This window comes from Rhineura floridana, chromosome 3 (assembly GCF_030035675.1).
Source record: "Rhineura floridana isolate rRhiFlo1 chromosome 3, rRhiFlo1.hap2, whole genome shotgun sequence".
Classification (NCBI taxonomy): Eukaryota; Metazoa; Chordata; class Lepidosauria; order Squamata; family Rhineuridae; genus Rhineura; species Rhineura floridana.
The window spans coordinates 19,394,108-19,419,732 of record NC_084482.1 but is presented as its reverse complement, the minus strand read 5'-3'; the positions used below and the strand labels follow the sequence as shown (position 1 = coordinate 19,419,732).

General features: G+C 43.7%; 1 protein-coding gene across 2 annotated transcripts in view; it reads left to right on the top strand.

Moving 5' to 3' along the window:
- The window catches only part of ESYT1 (extended synaptotagmin 1), a 71,089-nt gene that overhangs the window by 18,183 nt on the left and 27,281 nt on the right, over positions 1-25,625 (top strand). For both annotated transcript variants that reach the window (XM_061614745.1, XM_061614744.1), the window contains exons 2-13: positions 12,739-12,780; positions 12,895-13,029; positions 16,122-16,195; positions 16,922-16,994; positions 17,672-17,761; positions 20,418-20,473; positions 21,152-21,275; positions 21,364-21,540; positions 21,747-21,829; positions 22,165-22,213; positions 22,560-22,649; positions 23,321-23,413. In XM_061614745.1, the coding sequence (XP_061470729.1) occupies positions 12,931-13,029; positions 16,122-16,195; positions 16,922-16,994; positions 17,672-17,761; positions 20,418-20,473; positions 21,152-21,275; positions 21,364-21,540; positions 21,747-21,829; positions 22,165-22,213; positions 22,560-22,649; positions 23,321-23,413 (1,008 nt within the window). In that variant the 5' untranslated portion in view covers positions 12,739-12,780; positions 12,895-12,930. The remainder of the gene's footprint in view (positions 1-12,738; positions 12,781-12,894; positions 13,030-16,121; positions 16,196-16,921; positions 16,995-17,671; positions 17,762-20,417; positions 20,474-21,151; positions 21,276-21,363; positions 21,541-21,746; positions 21,830-22,164; positions 22,214-22,559; positions 22,650-23,320; positions 23,414-25,625) is intronic.

The window sequence follows — 25,625 nt, the reverse complement described above, 5'->3', positions numbered from 1 at the left end:
ACATTTTAAATTAGAGAAATATGACCCACCTTTCAAGAAAATATTCCAGAGGATTTTTTTTTAATTTGTAAACTCAGTTTGAATTCTAGGCAATGGATTGTTCAAAATGTGCATGGGTCTTAAAATGAATTAATATACCTATGACCAATCAGGCTATCAGTGGCTGCTAGCCATGAGGACTGTGCTCTGCCTCCACAGTTGGAGGCAGTATGCTTCTGAATGCCAGTTGCTGAAAACCACAGGAGGAGAGAATGCTCTTGCGGTCAGGTCCTGCTTGCAGGCTTCCCCCAGGCATCTGCTTGGCCACTGCGTGAACAGGATGCTGGACTAGATGGGCCATTGGCTTGATCCAGTAGGTTCTTTTTGTATTCTTAATGGCTATGAAAAATCCAAGGGGGGTGTAAATTAAAAACGGGTTGATAGATTCTAACCTTGGAGACAATATAGTAGTTTAAATAGAATAAGGATGGGGGTGCAGGGATGTGTGTGTGTACATGATCACTCACTCCATACTACCTCCCGTGTTGTAGGCTGTAGGCCTCTAAATACAAGTTGCTGGGAATCCCAGGTGGGGAGAGCACTGTTGCATGCAGGTCTTTCTTTGAGGCATCCCATAGACATCTGCCTGGCCACTGTGAGAACAGGATGCTGGACTAGATTGGCCATTGGCCTGATCCAGCAAGACTGTTCTTATGTTCAGACCCTGTCAACTTGATGGACCCATCTACTTCCATGTGGGCTGCTGCTTGTTGTTAATTCTTATATGTGGGTATGTTAACATGGTTAGGAGCCAGCCCTTTTTCACACATTACTGATATTCTTCTTTATGCAGTAGAGGAGTGAGTGCCCTGCCCTCTGCCAAGCAGCTGTTTTCATGTGTGAAATAGGCACTCCACTTAGATGCTCAAAATTGCAGCCACACAATTCACAAACTTGCCTCCCCTTTTTCCCCCCGGGAGGAGGGGACTCCTTATGTGTTGTTGGTGCCTGCACAGCTGGCCTTCTATTCATGCAGCCTGCACTTCACAAGTCAGGTCAGCTGCTTGGGGGAGAGAAGTGGGAGGAGGGATGCCTATTCCTCTCTGACCTAAATGGGAGTGCTGCTGCTGGCATAACGCATGAATCTGACCATAGAAGTTGCTGTCCTGAGGGAGCAACCCCCGCTGCTTATGCGAACAAGGAATTTCAAGGTGTTTCAGCCACATCCACTTGTTGAGTGTCTTTCTCATTCATGCGTTCCTGTGGTTTTCCTATAAAACTCTGAATTCCATCCAGAGGAGATTAAACACCAGGAAGGGCGTTAACTATCCAAGAGTGAATGAAAAACACAGAAAACACTGATATTTTCAGGTGGCCGTAAGTGCTGTTTATTTATTTATTATTTATTAATTAGATTTTTATACCGCCCCATAGCCGAAGCTCTCTGGGCGGTTCACAACATGTAAACATCCAAACAATTAAAACATTATTAAACAACTAAAAATGCAAAAAAATTATACCAAAAACCCAAACATAATTAAACACATAGACGAATACAAAACTCAATACTAAAGTATTAACTGTTAAAAAAGTATTAAACTGGTTAAGATGTTAAGATGTTAAATATTAAAATAATTATATATTAAATGTTAAAATGTTAAAAAGCCTGGGAGAAGAGGAAGGTTTTTACCTGACGCTGAAAAGATAGTAACGTTGGCACCAGGCATACCTCATCAGGGAGAGAATTCCATAGTTCGGGGGCCACCACTGAAAAGGCCCTTTTTCTCGTTGTCACCTTCCGGGCTTCTCTCTGGGTCGGCACCCGGAGGAGGGCCTTTGATGCTGATCGCAGCGTACGGGTAGGTTTGTATCGGGAGAGGCGTTCCAACAGGTATTGTGGTCCCAGGCCGTGTTCCAACTCATTCCCGTCTCAGATTTACCCCTTGAACATGTAAACAAGTCAGAAATGTGTACAGAGTTTGTTACCCCAGGATTAACTGTGTACATGGGAGATCTGATTCCTGCCTCTGATTTATATCCCCTTGTGCTTCGGGACAACTATTCTATGTCCTCCAGACCCAAAGAGACCTAAAATCATACAGCATCTAGCATCTAACGTTACAGTTACTACAATAGCCAGAAAAAAATTAAGTGGTCCACCAAGATCCTCACGAATTTTCAAGAGGTCCATGGGGAAAAAAAGTTTGGAAACCACTGGGGTAAAAGGAATAGTTTAATTCCACATGAGTCCAGGCTTTGATTTCTTAAAGCGTTTAAGGCTGCTGCCCTCTCTGAAAGCACTTAAAAATAACGAATAAGCTGTTGGAATGTGCTTGGTTTACTATCTGCTTTTGTACATGCCGTGGATGGGGAGAAGGATGTCCCTTGCAGAGTCCCTCAGTTCATCTCTTACACAGTAGCTAAAAATGGTGTTTTCTAATTTGGGATTTATCATGAAAATCAATACATTCCAAAATACAGACATGATCCCCTGACAAATCTTCCTGCACTCCTATTGAAATGAATGGGCTGTGCACAAGAGTGCCTCTTAATGTCAGTGGGGCGTGCTTAGGAGAATGTATGGGTGATTTATTCTGTAAGTACCAGTCTTACTGCAAATCATGAATACTTCTGCTATCATGAAGCATGTGGATTTTTGGCAGCTCCTTCTGTCCTTAACCCTTGTATCTCATTTTCCTACTTTTACATCAGCATTTCAACAGTATTTTTTTAAAATAAACATTCTGCAATCCTTAACAACAACCTCTGTCCCTCTACTGTTTTCCTCAATCTTGTACTCTTAATGCCTATTTTGCAATCTTCTACACAGACATATTTCTAGCATTCTCTCTCTTCTGGGTTTTGCATACCCTTCTGCGTGTTAGCTGTGCCAAAAAGTGGCTTGTCTCTGGCTTGCATGCAGATGTGCTGCAATTTGAAGCCAAACTCTTCACCACCACTGTTTTTTACACACGCAATAGAAAGAATAGAGTCCTGCTTATTATGGAAGGAGGAAGTGGGGTAAACTGGGTACAAAAACCACTGGGTTAAAATAAAGCACCCAGCCAGCGATAACATACTTTTGGGAAATAAACATTAAGGGTTTGAATGGTGATGCAGACAGTTGCCTTTGAGCTGCAGCTCTAACGTCTTTCCTTGAATGTCAACAGCAGGGTGTTTAGCTATGTTAAACCAGCAGTGCTGTAAACAGCTTTTCTGTCCTTGGTCTCTTCTTCGCCCCCCCCCTTGCAACCTTACTGTTTCACTGTGAAGAGAGGAAGTGAACCAGCTGCTAAGAGAAGTCCCATTCTGGCTGAAGGAATCAGGACTGCTGGCTCCTCCCTGGCCTAAGGAACTTTGGTGGTTTTCTTCCATTGCTCCATAGGTATATAAAAATAGGAGAGAGAAATTACTGTAGGCACATGGATGGCAGACTGAAAAAAGCTGCACATCTCCAGCTAGCAGCTGTGATAAGGGCTGGTCAACACACCCAGCCAGGGAAGCTGATGGCTGCAGTCCTTTTTTTAAAAAAAAAGTTTGGCTGGCCATGCTGCCTGCATTGTGTGCCGCCTGAGGCCTCACACCCACTCAGCAGAACATAAGGTCCCTTTTGTTTCAAGGATAAAGGAGTCTGTTGACTTGCTTATGCCTTGGATCTTCTCTCAGTATCATTAGAGAGAACAAATTGACCTCTGGAGTGATTGCTGTATATACAGGGATTTGGAGAAATAGCACACTCAATAAGAATCTCTTCTCTTGTGAAGGAGAAATATGACTTCCTCTGTTGGGCAAAAGAGGCTGAATTTCTGCTGTCCTCTTCTCATTGGTTCTCTGCCCTGCCCTGCCCTTTCCTGGGAACCCATGAAGCTACTTTATACTGAGTCATCATACCATTCGTCCATCAATCCCAGTAGTCTTCAAGTTCACCTTTAATCCAAACATGTAACTTAATTCTTTGCTGTATATTTGAATGGTGGTGGTGATGCTGTTGTGAGTGACCTTAGATCAGTCTGTGACCTGGTAGTGGGTTCTGTGACCTACCAGTTAAAGGCTAGTGATTTAGCCCAGTACTGACTATTCTGACCATTGTCTTTTTTTTTTTAAAGACCTTTCCTCATTCAAACTTACTGGTATCAGGTTCTATAAAAAATTTAAATGCTGTGTTTCTCCTGTGATAGTGCATCCCAAAATAGAGGATTGCTTTATTTTATCACCTTGTTTTTCAGCTGGAGTCCTCAAAGAAACAAAATTTATACATTTTAGGTAGGAGAGGTTCATGTAGCCCCATTAAGGTATATATATGTATATTTTTTAAGTGGAGGTTGTGGAAAATTAAACCAAGTACTTTTTTTTTTGCATGCAAGGCATGTGCTCTGTCTGCCCTTGAGTCACATTGCCCCTCTTGCTTCCATCCGTGTGATTTTTCTTCTAAAGAGTTTTCCTCTCATCATCCTCCCAAAATGGAAATGGAAATGGACTGCCTTCAAGTCAATCCCGACTTATGGCTACCCTATGAATAGGGATTTCATGGTAAGTGGTAGTCAGAGGGGGTTTACCATTGCCTCCCTCTAGGGCTAGTCCTCCCCAGCTGACTAGGGCCTGCTCAGCTTGTCACAGCTGCACAAGCCAGCCCCTTCCTTGTCCGCAACTGCCAATTGTGGGGCAACTAGGCTGACTACACAGCTTGCCCACAGCTGCACAGGTGGCAGGGCATGTAACCTCTGAGACACTCCCTGTGGGGTGATCTTTAGCTGGCCCTTAACACCCAGGAGACACGAGCGGGGATTTGAACTCACAAGACTCTGGACTTGCAGCCAGGTTCTCCTCCCCACTGTGCTATACCAGTTATCATCATCCCAAAAATCTTCCCTAAGTTCAAAAAGCAGTTCAGGAGTTGGTATGAGAGGTATTTAAAGAGAAGTGAAATGAATACAGCTCTTGCACTGTATCCTTAATCATTGCACTGTTCTATGCCTGACCTGTAATATAAATTCACTAATAGGCAAAAAACCTTGCGATTTAAGAACATACCTGTAGCCAACAGATATTTCTATCAAACTTTAAAAAGCATGGAAATTGGGCAGCTATAGTGAATGCACCAGGGGAACAGGAGACCTGACCTCCTCTCTGAGATATTGTACTGCCTCACAAATTTGTAAAAATGCAAACACAATTTGGGTTGGTCTTTCACAGTCCAATCCACTTCCTTTGTAGCTTTGAAGAATTTGTTAACGTGCCTCTGAGCATACGGTGAATAGTGGCAACACCTGGCATCCCCAAAGATGGAGAATTACATTTTTGTATGTTTGTTGGTGTTCTTTTTACTTTGCTTATTTTCTGTGTTACTACTGTTTCTACAGAGAATCTATCCTAGAAAATTATATTTCTCTCATTATTCATCCTAGAAATCTGTGTCAAATTTATTTTTATTAATTTCAAAGCGTTTTTATTGGTCATTGTCATATGATGGTGAAGATAGCCTTTTTTGTTTCAAACTGGAGGTTATGTTCTATTTCAGGTGCATTAACAGTTGACTCTGAAACTGCAGTTTGGTGTAAAATCAGACTGATTACGTTGTTAATAAAGCAATGACTCTAGCTGTTGGAAAAAACAAATTTGGCCTGCCCAAGGTGCATGTTTTCAGCCTGTCATGCTTAAACTACTCCACTTAAGGAAAGGTGGGCATGGTCAATTAAAAACATAGAGCACACCTAGAATTTTGCTAGAATATATTTCACCTCCCACTGTTTTATCTTGTACAAACTGAGACACTCCTCATGTCCATTGGAAACTATTCTGCAGAATAGTCAGTGCCATTATTCCACAATTGTTTTTGGAGCTTTTTTTAGTGTTGCAAAGTGTTGCTGTACTTCACATATTCACAGAAACAGAAGCAAAAGAAAATGATTTACTATAGGAAACTTCACTAAAATTGCAAAGTAAATCAAACATATTTAAAGTGACTATCTGAATGATATCAACTGTTTTAATATTGTTGCTTCCTTCCAGCTAAAACTAGATCAGCACAGCATATGTCTTGTTTCTGTTGTTTGGACGGATGGCAGGTGTTGCCACCACTCACCATATGCTCAGAGGCACATGTTACCAAATTCTTCCAAGTTACACAGGAAATGGATTGGACTGTGAAAGACCAACCCAAATTGTGTTTGTATTTTGACAAATTTGTGGGGCAGTACAATATCTCAGAGAGGAGGTCAGGTCTCCTGCTCCCCTGGTGCATTCACTAGAGCTGCCCAATTTCCCTGCTTTTTAAAGTTTGATAGAAATATCTGTTGGCTATAGGTATGTTCTTAAACCACAAGGTTTTTTGCCTATTAGTGAATTTCTCTGCTTTTTAATCTGGGAGGTAAGAAATAGGATCCTGTGCAAGTTTGCTGAGAATGGATTGATCATTTGCATGCTTATTGAGTTCAGTGAATTTAGTCCCCTGCAATCATGCTTAGGATAGGTGAAACTGACCACAAGGAATGGGGAGGGTAGGAGGGGGATGGGAGCAGGCAGGAGGGGGAGGAGGGCAGGTTTGATCATTTGCGTTTATTGAGTTACTCCTGTGCAATCATGCTTAGGGTAGGTAAAGCTGACCATGGGGAGGGAGGCCTGGTGTGGGCAGAGGAGGAGAAAGAAGGAAGAGGGGAGGAGAGGAAGAAGGGAGGAGGAAGGGAGAGGGGAAAGGCAGGTCTGATCATTTGCATGCTTATTGAGTTCAGTGGGATTTACTCCTGTGCTATCATGGCTAGGATAGGTAAAACTGACCATAGGAGAGGAGAGAGTAGAGGGAAGGAGGAAGGAGGGGAGGGGGAAGCGGAAGGAGGGGATTGGAAGGGGAGGGGTAAAGTAAGGGTGAGGGGAGGGAGGATGAGGGGAGGGCAGGTTGATTGTTTGCATGCTTATTGAGTTCAATGGGATTTACTCCTGTGCAATCATGCTTTGGATAGGTAAAATTGATAATGGGGGAGGAGGGAGGAGGAGGAGGGAGGAGGAGGAGGGAGAGGGAGAGGGGGAGGAGGAGGAGGAGGAGGAAGAGGGGAGGGGAGGGGAGGGGGGAAGAAGGAAGTGGAAGGAGGGGATTGGATGGGTGGACACTGGGCAGAGAGGAAGCCCCTTTCAAAAGGAAAACATTGGGAACAGTATCATTCTTTTTCAGGGTTTTCCCTACCTTTTTATTATACAGCAGGCACATGTAGCTTCCCATCCAAATATAATCCAAAGCTGTCCCTGGCCACATCCACACCAGACCTTTATTTCACTTTACACAGTCATGGCTTTTCCCAAAGAATCCTGGGAAGTGTAGTTAGTGAAGGGTGCTGAGAGTTGCTAGGAGATGCCCTGTTCCCTCACAGAGCTTCAATCAGAGCGGCTGACTGTTAAACCTCTCTGGCCACTGGAGCTCTCTCAGGGGAATAGAAATCTCCTCTCGCCACCCTTCACAAACTACAGTTCCCAGGATCCTTTGAGGGGAAGCCATGACTCTCAAGTGAAATTAAAATCTGGTGTGGGTGTAGCCTCCTGATTAGGCAAGCCCAGCAGCTGTGTGTCTGGCTTTTAGAACACTGACAGTTGGTTCTTACTGAGCATGCCCGACACTATCATTCAGTTCAATGCAAAATTTCTTAAATTAATTAAAAATTAGCCAGGCATTTTTTAAACGTTTAAACTGCAGAAGATGAAGGTCAGAGTATGGGGCAAGGTCATTATAGGATTACAGGTACTCTGTGAACATGGCTGATTTTTAATGAATTTCAACAGATTATGAGAACTCTGACAGAAAAAAAAGTCCAAAAGAGCTCTGGATTTTTTCTCTCTCTTTTTAGACTTTGAACTCTCGATTCTCTCTGACTGTTTTGTGTATTGCCATGAAAATTTAGAGGGTTGTTAAGCAAGTGTTTCTGAGTTCAGGACTATAAGTTTTGTAAGGTTTTGTTTTAAATGAGCTTATGGGAAGCGTCAGAATGGCATGGGGGTATTTTCAATTTAACATTGTGGAATGTGAAAAATCCATGCTGACAATAGTATACAGCCACTCTTGTATAATTAAGTTCTCTGGGCAGGGAATGTATCACTTCTGGACAGTGCCTGGTGACCTGTTGATTCTTCTATCAAGAGTGCTTGCTCCCTCTTATTCCTTCTTTCCTATTACAACTGTCTTGTTGCCCTGCGGCCATAGAAGCATCAGAAGAACAATCTGGAACTCCATCCAGGGACCAGATAACCACTTCCTGCTGGGAGACTGTGCCTCTCCACTCCATGAGGGCACTGCCTGTGTGGGGCTATTTATGGAATGTTTAGGACAGAGATGGGGGAACCTGTGGCCCTCCAAATGTTTTTGGATTCATCAGCCCCAGCTTGCATGGCTGATGGTCAGGGATGATGGAAGTCCAGAAATGCTTGGCCATGGGTTCTCCTATCCCTGATTTAGGGCAAAACTCTTATTTTATAGTTTGTTTTTCTTGTCTCTCTTAATGGTGTAAAACTTGCCTAAGCTACTCAGAGCTTCTAGGCTAGAGTGGAATGTAAATATTGAATAAATGTTAACTGTGTTGCAGACCAGCTATGTGAACTTTGGTGAGCAGGGGAGATTGAGGCTAGGTCTCTCACACTTGAGTCCCCACTTGAATGATTCACAGCCTGTTGTCCCAAAAGCAGACAGAGGGAATGAGCAAGGGTTGGTGACTCAGTGTATGTGCAAAGTAGATGGCTCCAGTGAAATCTGAACAACCAGCCCAGCACACCTGCTTCAGGGGCACTCCACCATCCTATTGTGGTTAGTTTTTAGTACTTTAGCCATTTTCTTTAACTGTTTGCAAACCAACATATGTGGTTCATGAACTGTACTTCTAAGATATAATCTGGGGGAAAAACTAGCCACTTTCATTTTAACTGGCTGGGTTTCTGATTAAGGATGTGGAACCTGTGGTTGCTGCCTTATCTGTACTAGGCCATTCCTATGTGTGTTAGTTACCATGGCAACTTAACTGAAGTTGGCAGCATTGAATCAGGTGCTACATATGAATGCAAAAGCATAGCTGAGTGGAAGTAGTAGGTAGTAGATGCATGCAGAGAAGCAGCAGCTGCTTTCCCTCCTTGAAGATGATTCCTGGTATCATCTCATAATTTCTCTTGTCTCTGTATGAGGCAGCCTTACTCTGTTTTTTTAAAATATATTTTTCCAACCTTGCATAAATAGGGGTTCTGAACTCACTTACTGCTTAATGGCTTTCACAACTGGAGAACAATTAATCTTTTTTTTTTTTTTGCTTAGGCTTGTACATCTTTGGTAGCCATGCGCAAGAAAACTATACCATTTTGCATAATAGCTTTTTTTTTTTTTACAGAAGTCAAGATAGAGGAAAAGGTTAATACTTGCTTGCTTGATCTCCCCCTTCCCTGAAAACAACAATTTTTACTTGTGGATTGGAAAGGTTTGTGCTTCCTGTGCCAAAAGGCTGGCCACCTCAGTTTCTGCACTAAGGTGACCCACTTTCTGTACCAAGGAATTTACTTTCCTTCCAAATTCTAGGTATTTATTTAATAAGCTACACTTTTTTAAAATTGAAATCTGAGGGAAGTGAAAGGAGAGTTTAGACCAGACTTTGAAGGGGCAGGCACCATGGGATAGTGACAGAGCGAGGGGCAGACACACAGTGTTTGATAAGGAATCTAGGACTGCGTCTTCTCCTACACAAATGCCCAAACATGGAATTCCTGCTGATTTCACCAAATACCACATTGCTTACTTGCATTTAAGGTTTTCTTCACAGTTTGAGAAAATGGCAAGGGAAATACTTTTTTTTTTAAGCAATGTTCAGAGGATGTTGGCTTCTGCCTTAGGTACCTGGTTCCATGCTTGTTTCTTTATTATGCAGATACACAAAATGCACACAGCCCTAACTATAGATTTTGGAGGAGGGAATATCCCTCATGCAAAGGTTACATTGTGTCCTCCAAATGTTGTTGAACAACAGCTCTCATCAGCCCCAGACATCATGGCTAATGTTCTGGGATGATGAGAGTTGTAGTCCAATGGTATCTGGAGGGCCCCATGTTGAGGACCCTGATTATCTCTATGGTAAGCATAAAATAGTTTGCAAAAAGCTTTGACTGTGTACATGTGCATGTACAAGTCCTTCTGATGCTGATTCGTATCTGGACCTTTTATTTTCATTATCGTCCTGTGAACCTTCTCAAATGTATCTATTTTTTTTAAAGCCTTTCATTCGAACTTACTGATAGCAAGTTCTATGAAAAATTTAAATGTTGTGCTTCTTCTTTGATGCTGCATCCCAACATAACATGTATGTGCCATTTGAAAAAGTGTCAGATTGTTCTGTTTGATGTGAGCCGTTGTGAATGAAGAGTTGCTGTCTCTCTGTAGTCCACGTTTTGGGACTAGGGAACAGCAATGTGGGTGAATAAATTAATTTTCCATTTTTTCTTGTTCATGTGTGTACAAATTCAATAAAAGTTTTACAGATAAAAATAACAAAAACTTAAAAAATCAAGAGCAGCAGCATAAGCCATCATTCATGTTGGCTGAGGCATCATAAAAACAGAAGTTGCACAAGACCATTGCAATTCTAATTAAGAAATCCTGATTAATAAAAACAACAGCAGGAAGACATTAGCATTAACAAACCACATGAAGAAAAGGTTAAAACAGGACTGGCCTATATAATTAGCCAAAGGCCTGTCTGAAAATAAAGGTCTTTGCCATCCAGCAGAAGGCCATAAAAGGGGGGGGGCAAGGTGAGTCACTTTGGGGAGGGAGTTCAAAAGCTCAGCCCTTCTCCCTGGTCCCAGCTACACAGAGATTATTGATGGAACACCAATGATGACCTTTATGAGTGGGCAGATTCCTACAGTCAGGTTCATGTATGTAAGATTGTTTCATGTGACAATCCGGTCACAGGGTCCTCACCTTTTTCCTTCTAGCAAGTGACCTCTGAATAGGGTATCTGTAATGTGTGAGGCCTCTCCCCCTTTCTTATACCCATGTGTACATGCATGTAGCCTCTTGCAGTGCTCATACTCTATAAGAAACTGCAAGCTCTGCTTCAAGCTCCCAGTAGCATGATTTCTGTGGAAGAGGAAGGGTGTGTGTGTTTGATACCTGTGGCCTAGAATACTGAAAAGGGTCAGCTGCTTTTCTCATGTCACCACTCCCCCTGTTTTCAAAGCATCCTCTTCCCCTCCTCTTCCCCACCCTCCTCTGTATTCTGAGCAAGCAGATTCAGAAAGCAGAAAGCAGAGAGAAAATTGCTTCACCAAACAGCTGACATGGTGATGGACAATGACTGAGTGCAGCACTGTCTCATAATATGTTCCAAGGCCTGAACTCCTGACTCGTGGTCCCCTTGGAGTTTTGCCTCCCCATCTTTGACCTCTATTCAATTTTATCTTCACCTGATAACCCTGCTGTTTATTCATGGGTCTTGAGGTCCTAGGTATCTGTGGAAAGGCTTCTAATCTGAGTAACTAACAACTGCCCTTTACACCTTGTATGGTTTGTATTGTGTGTGCTAAAGGGGAACTGGTATGATGGAGGGTACAAAGTCACAACACAGTCCTATGCATGTATGCTCAAAAGTAAGTTTAGGATTTTTTAATTAGTGGTCATGTTAAACGTTTTGTGTGAGTTTAGGCACTGGCTAATAATGACTTATCAAGAAGTGGTGAATAGCTATTGCTCAATTTATCACTGCTGATGGGGGCGATTTTAGGCACGTACCTTGAAATAGGTCAGTTAACAATTGAAAACTCAGCATGTCATACCCAGCAGTAAATTCTCCAGTTGCTTAAAACAAATAGCTGAGAATTTTAGGACGTGTCTTCCTGCACCAGATACTCAAATTGTCCTCTCTTTCATTGGCCACATTTACAATTTAGCCTTCCTTCAAGAAGTTCAGGGTGGCCCATATGACATTATCCCATCTTATCCTCACAACAATCCTGTGTTATAGATCAGGAAGAAAGATGGTGACTGGACCAGAGTCACCAGTGAGCTTCATGGATAAACAAGGATTTGAATCCCTTCCTCCTCAGCCTATCAATGACACTCTGGCCACATTCACATCATAAATTTATCCCACTATTAGACTACTTTGAACAGTCATTGCTTTCTCCAAAGAAACCTGGGAAGTGTAGTTTGTGAAGGGTGCTGAGCGTTGTTAGGAGACCCCCTATTCCCCTCACAAAGCTACAATTCTTAGAATTCTCTGGGAAGAGGGAATGACACTACTCTGGCAGTTGCAGTTCTGTGAGGAGAACGGGTTTCCTAACAACTCTCAGCACCCTTCACAAACTACACTTCCCAGGATTCTTTAGGAGAAGCCACATAACAGTGGAATAAATGTATGGTATGAATGTGGCCTCTTTACTCCACAGTCATACATATATATATTCCAGCCAGGCAAGAACACTCAACAAGGGTGTGAAACAGGGCCGGTGATGGGTGTGGCCTAGAGACAACACCAAGGACCAGATAGAGAGACGTGGAGAGCTGCCTTGAGTCTCAAGGCCTGAGCTTTCTTACTTTTGCTCCACACCATTTTGACTCTTCTATATTAAAATTCCAGATATGTGGCACACACCAGCTCCTTTTGCTAAGCACATCTTACTCAGGAATTATGGAGAATCTTGAGGGGGGGGTAGCTTCTAGTGTGTCTAGGAGCCCACAGCAGATGGGTTCTTTGTACTTGAAACTAATCTATAATTATTTTTCTGTTCTTTTTAAAAATCTAGGTCAGTTTCCCAGATGTTGAAAAAGCTGAATGGCTCAACAAGGTAAGGAGTGGTGGGCTTAATTGCTCCTTCCCAGCCATGGCTGCATCATGACAGTACTAACATGGCTCTCTCTCTCTCTCTCTCTCTCTCTGTCTCTCTCCCCCTTCATGGAAGATTCTGGCCCAGGCTTGGCCCTTCTTTGGCCAGTACATGGAGAAGATGCTTGTGGAGAACATTGCTCCAAGCATTCGGGCCTCCAACACCCATTTACAGACCTTCACTTTCACCAAGGTTGACATGGGAGAGAAGGTAATTTTCAGCGGGAAAAATATTCTCTGAAAATATTGTGGGAGAGTAGCACCCAGGGAACAAGCCCAGTGCAGCCATCCATAGTAGTAATTGCAAATGAGTCCCTCTCAAACTATCTCCCATCAAGTGTCATCCACCTGTTCACCATAATCCAGGGCATTGCACCTCCTCTAAGATGTGTTAGCATCCATAAATTAAAAATAAATGTGTGTATATATTTAAAAAACTACTGTCCCACCTTTCTAATCGGAAGTGTACTCTCAAGGCAGCTCACAATAACACAGCCATTTGTATGAAGCATATATAGCAAACTATATATATGACCCAACAGTAAAACAGCAATTAAAACATCATCATTATAAAGAAAGTAGAAAGGAATACATGGTTGGATCCTATATGTGCAGTGCAATCCTATTTATTTATTTAGCAGATTAATATCCCAGTTTTTGATAAAGTCCTCACAGCAGTAGCACTTATAAAACACAGCATATACACCAAGAACCACACACTTAAAAAACGAAAGAAACAGCCCCATTGGAGCAGCCTAGGTGAGCTTACTCAGAAGTACATTTCATTGCAGCTTGAGGCAGCAATCCTGGACAATCTCATTGGTAAAATCTAACTGAAACCAATGGAATGTAATTCTGAGCAGTCCTGCATAGGATGGTATTGTTAGGTAATTGAAATCAGTGGGATTTAAGTTTAGTATAACTACCCTTCCTCGTTGATTTTAGTCAGACCCAAGTTCAAATAACTTAGGGTAGTATTCAGTTATGTTTTACTGAGAGTAGACCCATTGAAATTAATAAACCTGTTACCCATGTCCATTAATTTTAATGGGTATACTCTGAGCTGGACTGAGATGGGATACAACCCGTGGCTCCCAACAAATAAACAGGCCCAATAATAAGGAATAATGTCAATTCACAGGGCTTTGCTGGGCAAATATGTAAAAATCAGGTATAGAAATATTTAGAGTTGTATTCAGTGTTGCCCAGGTGAAGCGAACAGACTTGTGCAAAGGAACTTCATCTAATCTCCCCTCTGCAGACACACCCTCAAAATCTGTTCTGGGAGGTTGGGGGATCCTCCAGAGAAGATTGGGGGGCATGGGGAGAGCTGCAGGGGGAAGAAGATGAAGTCCCGTTGTATAAGCAGAAGTCCACTTGTGCTTCTGCCCACAATTAAAGTCAACAATGTATTATTATGAATACTCAGGCTCCAGTCCTGTGCATGCATGGGAGTAAGTCCCGTTGAACTCAGTGGGTCTTACTTTGGCACTTATAGGATTGAAATGGAAATGGACTGCCTTCAAGTCGATCCCTACTTATGGCTATCCTATGAATAGGGTTTTCATGGTAAGCGGTAGTCAGAGGGGGTTTACCATTGTTTCCCTCTGAGGCTAGTCTTCCCCAGCTGGCTAAGGCCTGCTCAGCTTGCCACAGCTGCACAAGCCAGCCCCTTCCTTGTCCGCAACTGCCAGCTGAGGGGCAACTGGACTCCTTGGGACTATGCAGTTTGCCCACGGCTGCACAGGTGGCAGGGCATGTAACCCCCGAGCCACTCCCTGTGGGGTTGATCTTTAGCTGGCCCTTGACACCCAGGAGACACGAGCAGGGATTTGAACTCCCAGACTCTGGACTCCTAGCCAGGCTTTCCTCCCCACTGTGCTATACCAGCTGTATACTTCTAGGATTACACCATCAATATTAAAGCACAAGACAAGGACTCTTAGACCAGCTACCCATTGAGAGGAGACTGCTTCAGATTTCAGTTCAGTTTTTTATGCATTGCAGGTGAAATGTGATTTTTATATTTTAGAACACTACTGGTACTCTGATTTCTCTGTCTCTCTTACTTTCTTAGTTGATTTTCACTGTATTTGAAACCTTGTGTTATAATCATTCTAGAACATTTTACAGTCTTGTATTTTGTATCCCTTCGGAAAATGTAGTAAAAAGAGTTGTGAATTCTGTCCTTCTGCTACGTAGTGATTATTCTCATTCCACAGGTTGTGATGATTCCTTATTAATGGATCAAGAGTTACAGTCTCATAGCCTTCCTTTTCATCCTAAACATATAATAACTATCTTATTTGTGCTCTTACAGCTTCCACATCGGAGTTAGGGCTATGTATATCCTGCAGCTCTGTGTTTTTCTGATGGCAAGTTTTGTTTCTGGAGCAGATTCCAGTGTTTTAATTATTAATTTACATATTGCATTTATTATACTGCCTTTCTGCAGGAGTGTTGTTGGGGGAGAAGAAGGGAGGGCAAGCTGTTGCCCTGGACCCCACATCTCCTGCCCCTTATCTAACAACAACCCTGCCTTTCTGCCAATGTACTCAGTTTTTTGTAAGTGATCTGTGGCCTATGCCTTTGATATAGAGCTCGAGAATGCTGTTGAAAGTTCACATTCCACTGGGTGACTGGGCAGTACTGTTAGAATTACGCACCTCAAACCTAATTCCTTATTTTGCTCTCTGGGCCGCTGTTTCCTAGCTCCTGGTTCTATAACCCACTTATCTCTAGCCTCTACACCTTGATCTCCTTCAATTTTCCCCATTCTTAGAAGAAGAAAAATGGATATTTGAAAATAAGTTTTGTGTGTTTTTTTTAAAAAAAATATCATTACTGGTTTATTATATTTATGCCTATAAAAAGCAGTATATAATTATCTATACAAATAAATTTGATTTCTCTACTCCTCTAAAGAACATAAGAAACTTCAGGGAAAAAAGTAGGATGCTTCTTATGTGAGGGGACTATGGAAGAATAATAGATCCCCTACCCTTCAGTCCAGTACTTGCTTTGGCCTCTCCGTTAGCTGTGCCAGAAATATGCAGGAGTGTAATTTGTGCCACCCTTTACTATTCAGCAGTTGGCCCATACAGAAGCAGCTGCAACTTGGGGCAGGATAAAGGACTGAGGAGTTATCCCAGAGGCAGATGCACCTTCGTGCAAAGCTATGACGTCGTGCACAATCAGTGGACTAGTTGCCTTAACAAAGATTGCTTGGGAGTGGGCAGTGGAGTATTGCCTTCCTTATTTTATTTTATTTTATTTATGTAATTATACTTCTTCTGCTCACAGCCCCTCAAGGTCATTGGAGTTAAGGTTCACACTGGCGTGAACAAGAAGCAAATCTTGCTGGACCTAAACCTTAGGTAAGTTTTAAGGTTTTGTGATCCACTGTGTTAACTTCATAAATTGGAGCAGAGTTGGGGGATGGGAAATGGATTGTTCTTTATTGAATGGCTAGCAAAGTACTTGTCACTTTGACAAGCTGTAACGGCACTTTCCTGGAAGAGCATATGTCCCGTGGGCAAGTTTTGTCCTGCACTGTGGAGGCTGAGCTGCATTGCAATGGAAAAGTCAGAGTGCTCATTGTGATCACGTTCTGCTTGTGGTCTTCCTGGAGGCATCAGGATGGCCAACATGGGAACAGAATGCTGGACTAGATGGGTCTCTGGTCTGATACAGCCAGGCTCTTCTTACGTTCCTTTCCTCTGTTGCAATCCAGCCTGGCCTATCATAACTGGCTTTTCCTTTGAAGAAGCAAGTCAAAGGATAATCAGTAGGTCTACTGTGACTCTGCTTTGGGTGAAGATGTTTCTACCTATGTAGAGCCAGAGTCTCATTTCCTCCTGCATTTGTTGGTCTTGTTGACTTTCTGCTGTATGTATGGCCCCCTCCCAAAGGGGGATACAGGATATCATACCCCATCAGCAACCCCTGAAAAAGCTGGTCAAACAGGGTGGAGGTTAAGGAGGAGCTGTTCCTTTTTAGGGCCTTGGTGGTTCATTCTTGCTCAGTCTTTCTTTCGATACTGGGAGACTCATGCTGCTTTTCTCTCTCTTTCTCCCGAACGCACCCCTCCCCCTGTAACATAGCTATGTGGGTGATGTCCAGATTGATGTGGAAGTGAAGAAATTTTTCTGTAAGGCTGGGGTGAAAGGCATGCAGGTAAGGTGGATCTGTGCTGAGCTACTTAACAGTCTAGAAACCTTTCCCATTTGGGCAGTTCAAGGTTAGATCACTAATCTCAAAATATGATACTGTTCCTAGTAATGGAATTTTGGCCTCTGCTCTTTTTGTGATGGTGTGGCTTTTTTTTACCCCAGAAACTTCTACTTTCCCCTCACACAGTATCAGTCCAAGATCCCAGTGATTTCATCCCATCTTTCTTTCCCATGGGCTTCCTTGAAATGGTAGAACTTTAATCCATTTCCTTAATTCCTTTTAGAAAGTCCTGCAGCCACAGGGAGGAAATGTTAAAAGCTACTCCCTCTGCTCCTTGTAATTGAAAGCATAAATCCTATTGATGCCCCTTCCCTTCAAAATGCCATATGTGAAGACAAATCTCCCTCCCTCCCTCCCTCCCTCCCTCCCTCCCTCCCTCCCTCTGCTCAGCCTCCCACAATCCCTTGAATTAAGGGATTAAGCCAGCTGTCCTGCTGTGGGATGTAACAGGCTGCCCCCTACTGTTTGTCAAGGGAAGCTGCATTTCTGGTTGACACGGTAGGAGCATCATTTGGACCAGACGCTATTGCATTTATATCCTCTGCCTGTCCCCAGAGCACAGGAATTATTAAAATGGCACTGACTGGGACTCTGACCTCAGTCTTCTCTTTTTCTTTTAGCTACATGGCATGTTGCGGGTCATCCTGGAGCCTCTCATTGGGGATGTCCCGATTGTCGGGGCGCTCACCATGTTCTTCATCCGCCGTCCAGTAGGTATTCTGCCACATCCCACACGTCTCTTCTTCCTCAGTAGCCAGACAATCAGGCTACATCTGTTTTTGCTACAGAGACACACTGTTACCGTACCTCCCTGATCTTCCCGGCTCAATCAATAGCCCATTTTTTTAATACCATCTTTACTCTTGTGATGGTTCCTCTCCCTCTTGGTTTCCTGTGATGTCTGAAACCAGTTTAGTCTGGCAGGTAGAGACAAGAATGGCAGGTCAAGGCCATGCTGAGTGCTGTGGGGCAAATTCGCTCAGCCAGCCCCAGTCTATGCTGTGTGGGTAATTAAGGGGCATGGCAGTTGCTCCTCTCCCATCTCTTTATTGAGGATTACATGTCTCTCACACTTCTTCATGCTTGAGCAGAATAGCCAGTATTAATTTAGATATCTAACATTGCTGGGCCCCATATAACGGTTAAAAAAGATGGTCCCAACCAGATTGACAATGTGAAAGAATACTGGGGCCCACAAGGAAATGGAAAGGAGGAGGGATGGGTGGAAGAGGAATTATCACTTCCGGATTTCAAACTTTCGATTACTTATGTGGATTAGAAGTACCTCAGCTTGTGACATCACAGAATTCAGAGCCCAAAAGCCCATCAAGGCTGCATCTCTAGATCTTTCCTTCTCCCTCCGCTATCAACCCACACAATCCCCATATCACTGTATGTTATGAGAAGAAATGGGGAAAGTGCAAAGTGCAGAGCAAATGGTTTGAGCAAGTGAGCCAAGCACAGAAGCCAGCTACATAGAAAGGCGTAAAAAAATTATTTCAAGACATTTGAAATGTGTACTAAAAAAAACTGAGATTCTGTGAGCTTCATACTTTCTGGGCTGGATCTATAGCTTTGAATCCTACTCTGTATAAATCAGGTAGATCTGAGATTTTTCTCAGTTTGCATATTTTTTGTCATTTTTACTAATTTGCATAATTCATTTTGGTTTTGCAGATTTTGTGAAGGGGCAATGATCTATGCAGAATATTAAGGCCAAATTCCTCACTATGGAAAATCTTGTGCAACTGCTTGTCTGGCCTTTAAGTTCAGCAGGCACTGCTCACATTTCATGCATATCTCTGAAACAAGAAGGACTAGAAACTTGCTTTCCCACCCCTAAATGAAACCTGAAAACCCTCAGGAAGCTGAATACAGTGCCCAGTACCATATGTGTGGGTTTTATGTGTTTCCACAGAATTGCAGCATGCATGTAATGCCCTACAAACAAAAAGCAGCATCAACATGTAAAATGCAACAACAACAGGGTGGCTGAGCAATATGACATAGGGGAGTTTATACAGTAGCTCAACTGTGGAGAATCTTTGGCCCTCCAGATGTTGCTGAACTACAACTCTTGTCATCCCTGGCCATTAGCCATGTTTGCTGGGGCTGATGGGAGTTGTAGTTTGGTAACATCTGGAGGGCCAAAGGTTCCCCACAGATGCAGTAGATGCTGGGCAAGAGCAGAATTTTTCCACAACATGTATACAAAAGTGTTGTTTAAAAAGCATAAAAGAGATTGTCAATCTGCACATAGGTGACTCTGGATATGTGCCCTTTCACTTGGCTTAGGGAGGTGATTGCTGACAAAGGAAAAACTCTAGAAAGGTTTCCAGTTTCATAGGCCTAGAAGAATTTGGGAGAGAGACTGTTGCTTATCAGATTTGCTCAGAGAAATGGCTGAGTGACTCTGTTTTGAAACTGTAGTCTAGATGAGTACTCAGGTTATGGGGGGGAGGCAAGGGTGACCATTAATGAAACCCACAAGCCTCACCCCTTGATTTCCTCCAAGTCTGGCCAAATCATGCACCTGGTAGCCTTCTAGAAACAGTAGCTAAGAGGGTTGCACAAAAGGTGAGGGGAGTAGGCCCCCTTGTAATTCAAGCACTACTCTAAACCAATAGGGATTTAGGCTGCTGCTTCTCCTGCTTCTCCACATTCCCCACCTGCTTAATTGAATTGGGATCGTGCTCCTTTGAAGCTCCCTGCAGTTCTGAGAATACTGCCTGATTTCTAAAGTCTCCTGGTAGGTGGTTCCCAATGCCTTGCCAATCCACGCTTGCTGGATGACATAGAGGGCTAGCGCATACAAACACGTTCACCTGTGCAGCATCAAGGGTGTAAATGGGCAGTTGCAGATACAATACCATAGGCAGAATGTTCATGTAGTTGCACATCTCCTTCAACAAATGCAAGGTGTTTCAGTGGGATCAGTTCATATATTCAGGGGGCCAGTCATTCAAGCGCAGAAGAGATGCCCATGCATATGTGAAGCAGTTGGTAGAAGTCTTGTTTTGCAACTGGGCACACTTACTAAAACAAATTCTGGAAAGTTGCATGCATTTTATTAAATTCTGTAACTGCAAGATCTCTCAATTAATTTTGACAGACACCACACAAACACACATAGCGGTTAACAAGGTTCTCCCTCCTCATGCATTTACCCTTGCAACAATCCTGTGAGGTAGGTTAACCTGAAAGAGAGTTACTGGCCTAAGGTCACACAGGCTAAGTGGAGATTTGAACCTGGATATTTTCAGTCCTGATCACTTCTTCCCTGCCACCCACACCAATCTCATCCCTCTATACAGCATTTCTGTGACTAGTTTAACTTCTAAAATGTGCCCCTCCCTTCTTTCCCAGACTCTGGACATTAACTGGACTGGAATGACCAACCTCTTAGACATTCCTGGACTGAGGTAATTGATTTGAGATTGGCTATGAAACTCTGGGTGTGGAACCTATGGCCTTTCAGATATATTTGGACTCCAGTTCCCATAATCCCTGACTGTTGGCCACAGTGGCAGGGGCTGACAGAAATTGCAGTCCAACAACATCTTGAGAGCTACAGGATCCCCACCCCTGTTTTAAACGTTTGAAAGGAGAAATTGTTGTTTTGGGTTTTTTTCCTCAGTCAAAACATACTGCCCTGGTAGAGGCATAGGAGCATGAGCCAAGAGTGTTCAGTGGTAGGGAGGCTTTGGTGTCCTCACGTTTTTGGGCCAAGGTACTTTTTCTGTTGGATAACCAGACCAGCTGAATTTGTAAGAGGGACATGGATGCAAGGATTTTGCAGATGTAAATGGCAATCCTAACCCCAATTACCTGGGAGTAGACTCCAGTGAGTTCAATAGGACTTGTTTCTGAGTAGCATGGTCAGGAACAGTGTAAAATTGGTGGAGAAATTTGTTGAAGGGAACTGGATCTTGCTCAAGTTAATCTTTCAGGAGTGCAGTGAGGTAGAAAGGTATTCTGGAGGATTGGAGGGGTGCTTGGTTGGAACATAGGATTTGCTGGGATGGCACAATTGTGTAGGAGATTAGAGAGAAAGGCAGGGCAGTGTATACCATGTTAAAACAGAAGGCTTTCCTCTGCAGTTCAATGTCTGACACAATGATTATGGACTCCATTGCCTCTTTCTTGGTTCTCCCCAACCGCCTGCTCATTCCACTGGTCTCTGATCTCCATGAAGCAGCTCAGCTCCGCTCCCCTATTCCCAGGGTAAGGCAGACTCTGTGACAGGGAGAGGTTGTTAGCCTTGTGGGCCAGAGCTCTGTACCTGAGGCACCTCCCACCTTCTCCCTTTCAGGGTGTTGTCCGTGTCTATCTGATGGAGGCCAAGGACCTGCAGTCCAAGGATAAGTACATCAAAGGGATGATTGAGGGCAAGTCAGACCCATATGCCATTGTGCGTGTGGGAACCCAGGTCTTCACCAGCAAAGTCATTGATGAAGACCTCAACCCCAAATGGAATGAGATGTATGAGGTAATTGGCTGCCAACTGAGGTAGTAGAATTGAGTACAAATGTCTGGGGGGGACACTCGGACTACTCTGTTCTCCCTTCCTGGCTTAGCTTTTCCTCTTCGCACAACACAACTGTCATTCCTTTCCTTTCTCTGTCTGAAGAGGGCCCCTCCGGCCTACAAAATAGGTGGTGTCTGCTCTGACCACCCACCTCACTATCCCCACAGTTCATTGTACACGAGGTTCCAGGGCAGGAACTGGAGGTGGAGCTGTTTGACAAGGACCCTGATCAGGATGACTTCTTGGGCAGGTGAGAGGCTAGCTGGGTCCTGTTCCCAGCTCTAGCAGGGAAGTGAAGCCTAGTTGGCTGGGTAGCTGAGGGGAGTGGGAAAACTGGAGCTTTACTGCTTTTTTTTTTTTATGCTGAGAGGACTTGGGGGACTAATGAGTGAGACAGAGGCAGTTCAGACCTCAGTTGAAGGGTCAATGGCTTCACCCCCAGCTCTGAAAGTTGGATTTTCTTAAGGAGGGGAGATGGGCTCTATATGGAAGGGGGTCACTTGATCTGCTGCACCTTTGCTGCTGTGGTTTGAAATCCAGGGAACAGTGGATATGCAAACATCACCATGTTGTTGTTTTTCTCAGGATGAAACTGGACTTTGGGGAGGTGTTCAAGGCTCGTGTGCTGGAGGAGGTGAGTGCTGAGGAAGGAGCAGGGCTGGCTTCATACATGGTGCTAGGCAACAGGATAGCATATGAGTTTGATTTCCAACTGGCTTCAAGGAAGCAAGTGTTTGTGATCTGTGGGGATCAATGAAGAATTGGTGGCAAAGGGTCTTGTGAGAGCAATGGTGGGATGGAGTGGGCTTGGTGTGAAGGGCAGAGAAGTGTTTTTTGGGGGGGTTGAGCAGAGAAGTCATATACAGCGCTGGGCAGCATGATCTGAGGGGCAGCTCATTGGCTGTTAAGTGTGAAGGTACCTCAGATTCACAGGCTGTCTCTGTGCTCCTCATTCTTTCCCTGTTTCTCCTACCTGGCAGTGGTTCCCATTGCAAGACGGTGGCCGGGCTCGTGTGCACCTGCGCCTGGAGTGGCATACGCTTATGTCAGATGGCTCCAAGCTGGAACAAGTGAGTGCAACATGGATCTAATTTGAACTGGAGGCTAATTCAGCTCAGGAAAGTGTCTGGAGTTGGATGGGTTTGAGTTACTGCTTTTCTTTCCAAAACAAGAAGATGTCCAGCATTTTTCCTCTGATTGGCAGCAGTTTTCCAAGATCTCAGGTGCAGTCCCCTCCTCCTTTACCTTGAATATTTTTAACTGAAGCATAGATTTGGTGAGCAAGTCTAGAACCTTCTACAATGGTTTCTATGAGGTGTTGCTTTAAAAAAGAGTTCGCTCAGAGAAAGAGTATTATGTGTGGATTGGACAATGGTCCTAAATGGACTCCTGACTGAGGGTTCCAAATCCCAAGTTGTATAAGTAACTGGAGCAGGGAAATCAGGACTCCTGGTTCAATTTTCATAAGGCATGTAAGATTCTGTAAGAAGCTGGCTTGGAAGAGCAATTGCCTAGTGTTAGCCTTAACAGTTGAACTTGTCATGTAGTCTGGGCTCAGATGAGCAGATAAGTAAAAGAGAGACAGAAAGAAAAAGATAAGGTTTGGAAAAATCTGTATTTCCCATTGAGCCAAGATTGCTTTTTGGGGTGGGGTGGGAGATATCCTACAGGGTGATATCTTTTGGGCAGAAATGGTGGAGGTGACTTTATGCTGATTTTGCTTCTTGCATGCTGTTTGAAGGTTCTCCATTGGAACAAAACTATCTCCTCCAAACCAGAGCCGCCGTCAGCAGCCATCTTGGTTGTCTATCTTGATAGGGCACAAGAACTGCCGGTGAGTAGTCAGAAACCTCAATGAAATGGACCTCTTGATCTCTTCTTCTAGTTTGAGTTGGTTGGAGTGGGTCAGATCATTGGTTGTGTATTTAAATGTCTTACTTTGCCATATCCCAAAACTAATACCGGTTTTAAAATAAGAAAAGAATTAAAACATCCCTCTCAATCAGGATGAGGGGTGATGGGAGTTGTAATCCAGCAATATGTGGCCATAGGTTTTCCAACCATGTTTGTTTGTTTTTTAAATGCTAGGCAGTTCCCATATTGATAGGTTTCCTCCACCCTCTAACTCGGTGGGTTGCTAAAACAAGGAATACTACAGACTCTATGTATGAAGAAAAATATTGAAGATGGCCTTTCTTTCCAACAAGAGTGAGAGATTTTTGTTTATTGAATTGTAAGCCATCTTACACTTAAGAGAAATAGTTCCAAGTCTCCAGATCCTTGACAGTTCTATTTAACCTGCTTTTAGAGGATGTTGAGGCTTTGGGAAAGAGCATTGCACAATTGCAAGAAGGTACCCAAGAATGTGCTTCTATGTGCGCTTGTTGTCCAGCTCTGTAAATAGATGCCAATTTCTTGGGTCTTTTTTATTATATAGGTAGCACCGTCAATATCCATGGCAGAATAATATTAATATTATACAGTATAATAACTGGTGGGGATCAAAGATGGTGGTCTGGGAAGCTCAATCTGGCACCTCAGTTGCTTTCTGCTGTACAAGCTGAGACCATAGGCAAATGGGTCTTTCAAACAATCCTGCCCAGTGTGGATAAGCAGGAGAGGCTTTGCCAGAAACCACCCCTTATGTGTGCCAGTGTTGTTCATTCCCATTTACTTGAGCTCTGAAATCAGCAGCCAAGGTGTATAGGGAAGAAGTCTTGACAGAGCCTCTGCTTCTGTTTGCATGGGAGAGATATTAAGCAGCCCTTTTTTGTCTCAGAAATAATGACTAAAGGGAAGGGCTTTGCCAAAATAACTTGTTTTACTCATACTGTGAAGGTGAAAGAGCCTTTTGCCACCGGGTGGAGCCAGTGCTGGTGGCCCTTCAGCCTTTCGTCCAGGGATGAAGAACCAGGGGCTCTCCAGATGTTGCTGAACTCCATCTGCACCTGCCAACAAGGCACAATGGTCAAGAGAGTTATAGTTCAGCAACATCTGGAGAGGAACAGGCTCCCCATCCCTGCCTTACTCAACTCAACCAGGGAATTGGAGGGTCTGTTGAATCCCTTCTTAGGCCAGGATTCTATAACGGAGGAAGTGGCCTCTGTGATGTGTCCTTCCCTGGCTCTCCCTGTCAGGTTCCTACCTGCTCATGGTTACCGCCTGTCACTAGGCACCACCAGGGACTCCACCAGTCCGGACCGCTCTCTCTTATGGTTTCTCTCCCCGCTCTAGCACAGATCTCAACAGATCCCCCTGCTAGGCAACCACCAGTAACGTCCCAATACTAGTATTCCCAGAGACTCTGAATACTGGTATTGTTATTCTCTTCACCGCTGCCACCGTTTGTTACAGTTCCCCTTCAGCCTTGGTCATTACCTTACCCTCCCTTCTGGTCTGTGAAACCCCAGCTAAGGATCAGGCCTTTGGTAAACCAAATTAAGTATTTATTACAGATAACAAAGCTAACAAGATTAACAAGATTTCTTCTTAAAGCACATAAGCATATGGTTTTACTCAATACTAATCCGAACTCCACCTCCCTCCTGGCAAACAACTCTCTAAACCCCACCAAGCAATCCACTCTTTCTCTTCTCCCCCCCCATTCCACTCTCACTCTTCCTTTTATACATTCAGCCATTTTAAACACTCAGCCAATCATCTCGCATTCTACTGCCCATTCACTCCCCCTCCTCTTTCACTCCACTTACCATGTATCTTCTAAAACAACAACACTTACCATATATACATTAATATAGGAACATCACATTTCCCCCCCCTTAAACAACAGCAGAGTATTATTCCTGTTCCAGGATTTATACGTTGCGTTAACAAATAAAAGTCTCTATGGGGAAAATGTCTTTCTTTGTTCCTCTGTCTGGTCACGTCACTGCAGTCCCAGCCACTTGCCTGGAAAGTCCATCGGCCAGTACATTGTCCTTGCCTTTTATGATCTGGAAGTCCACTTGATAGTCCTGTAGGGCCCAGGACCACCTCTGCAGCATAGTGTTATGGTTTTTCATAGTCTGCAACCATAACAAGGCCCG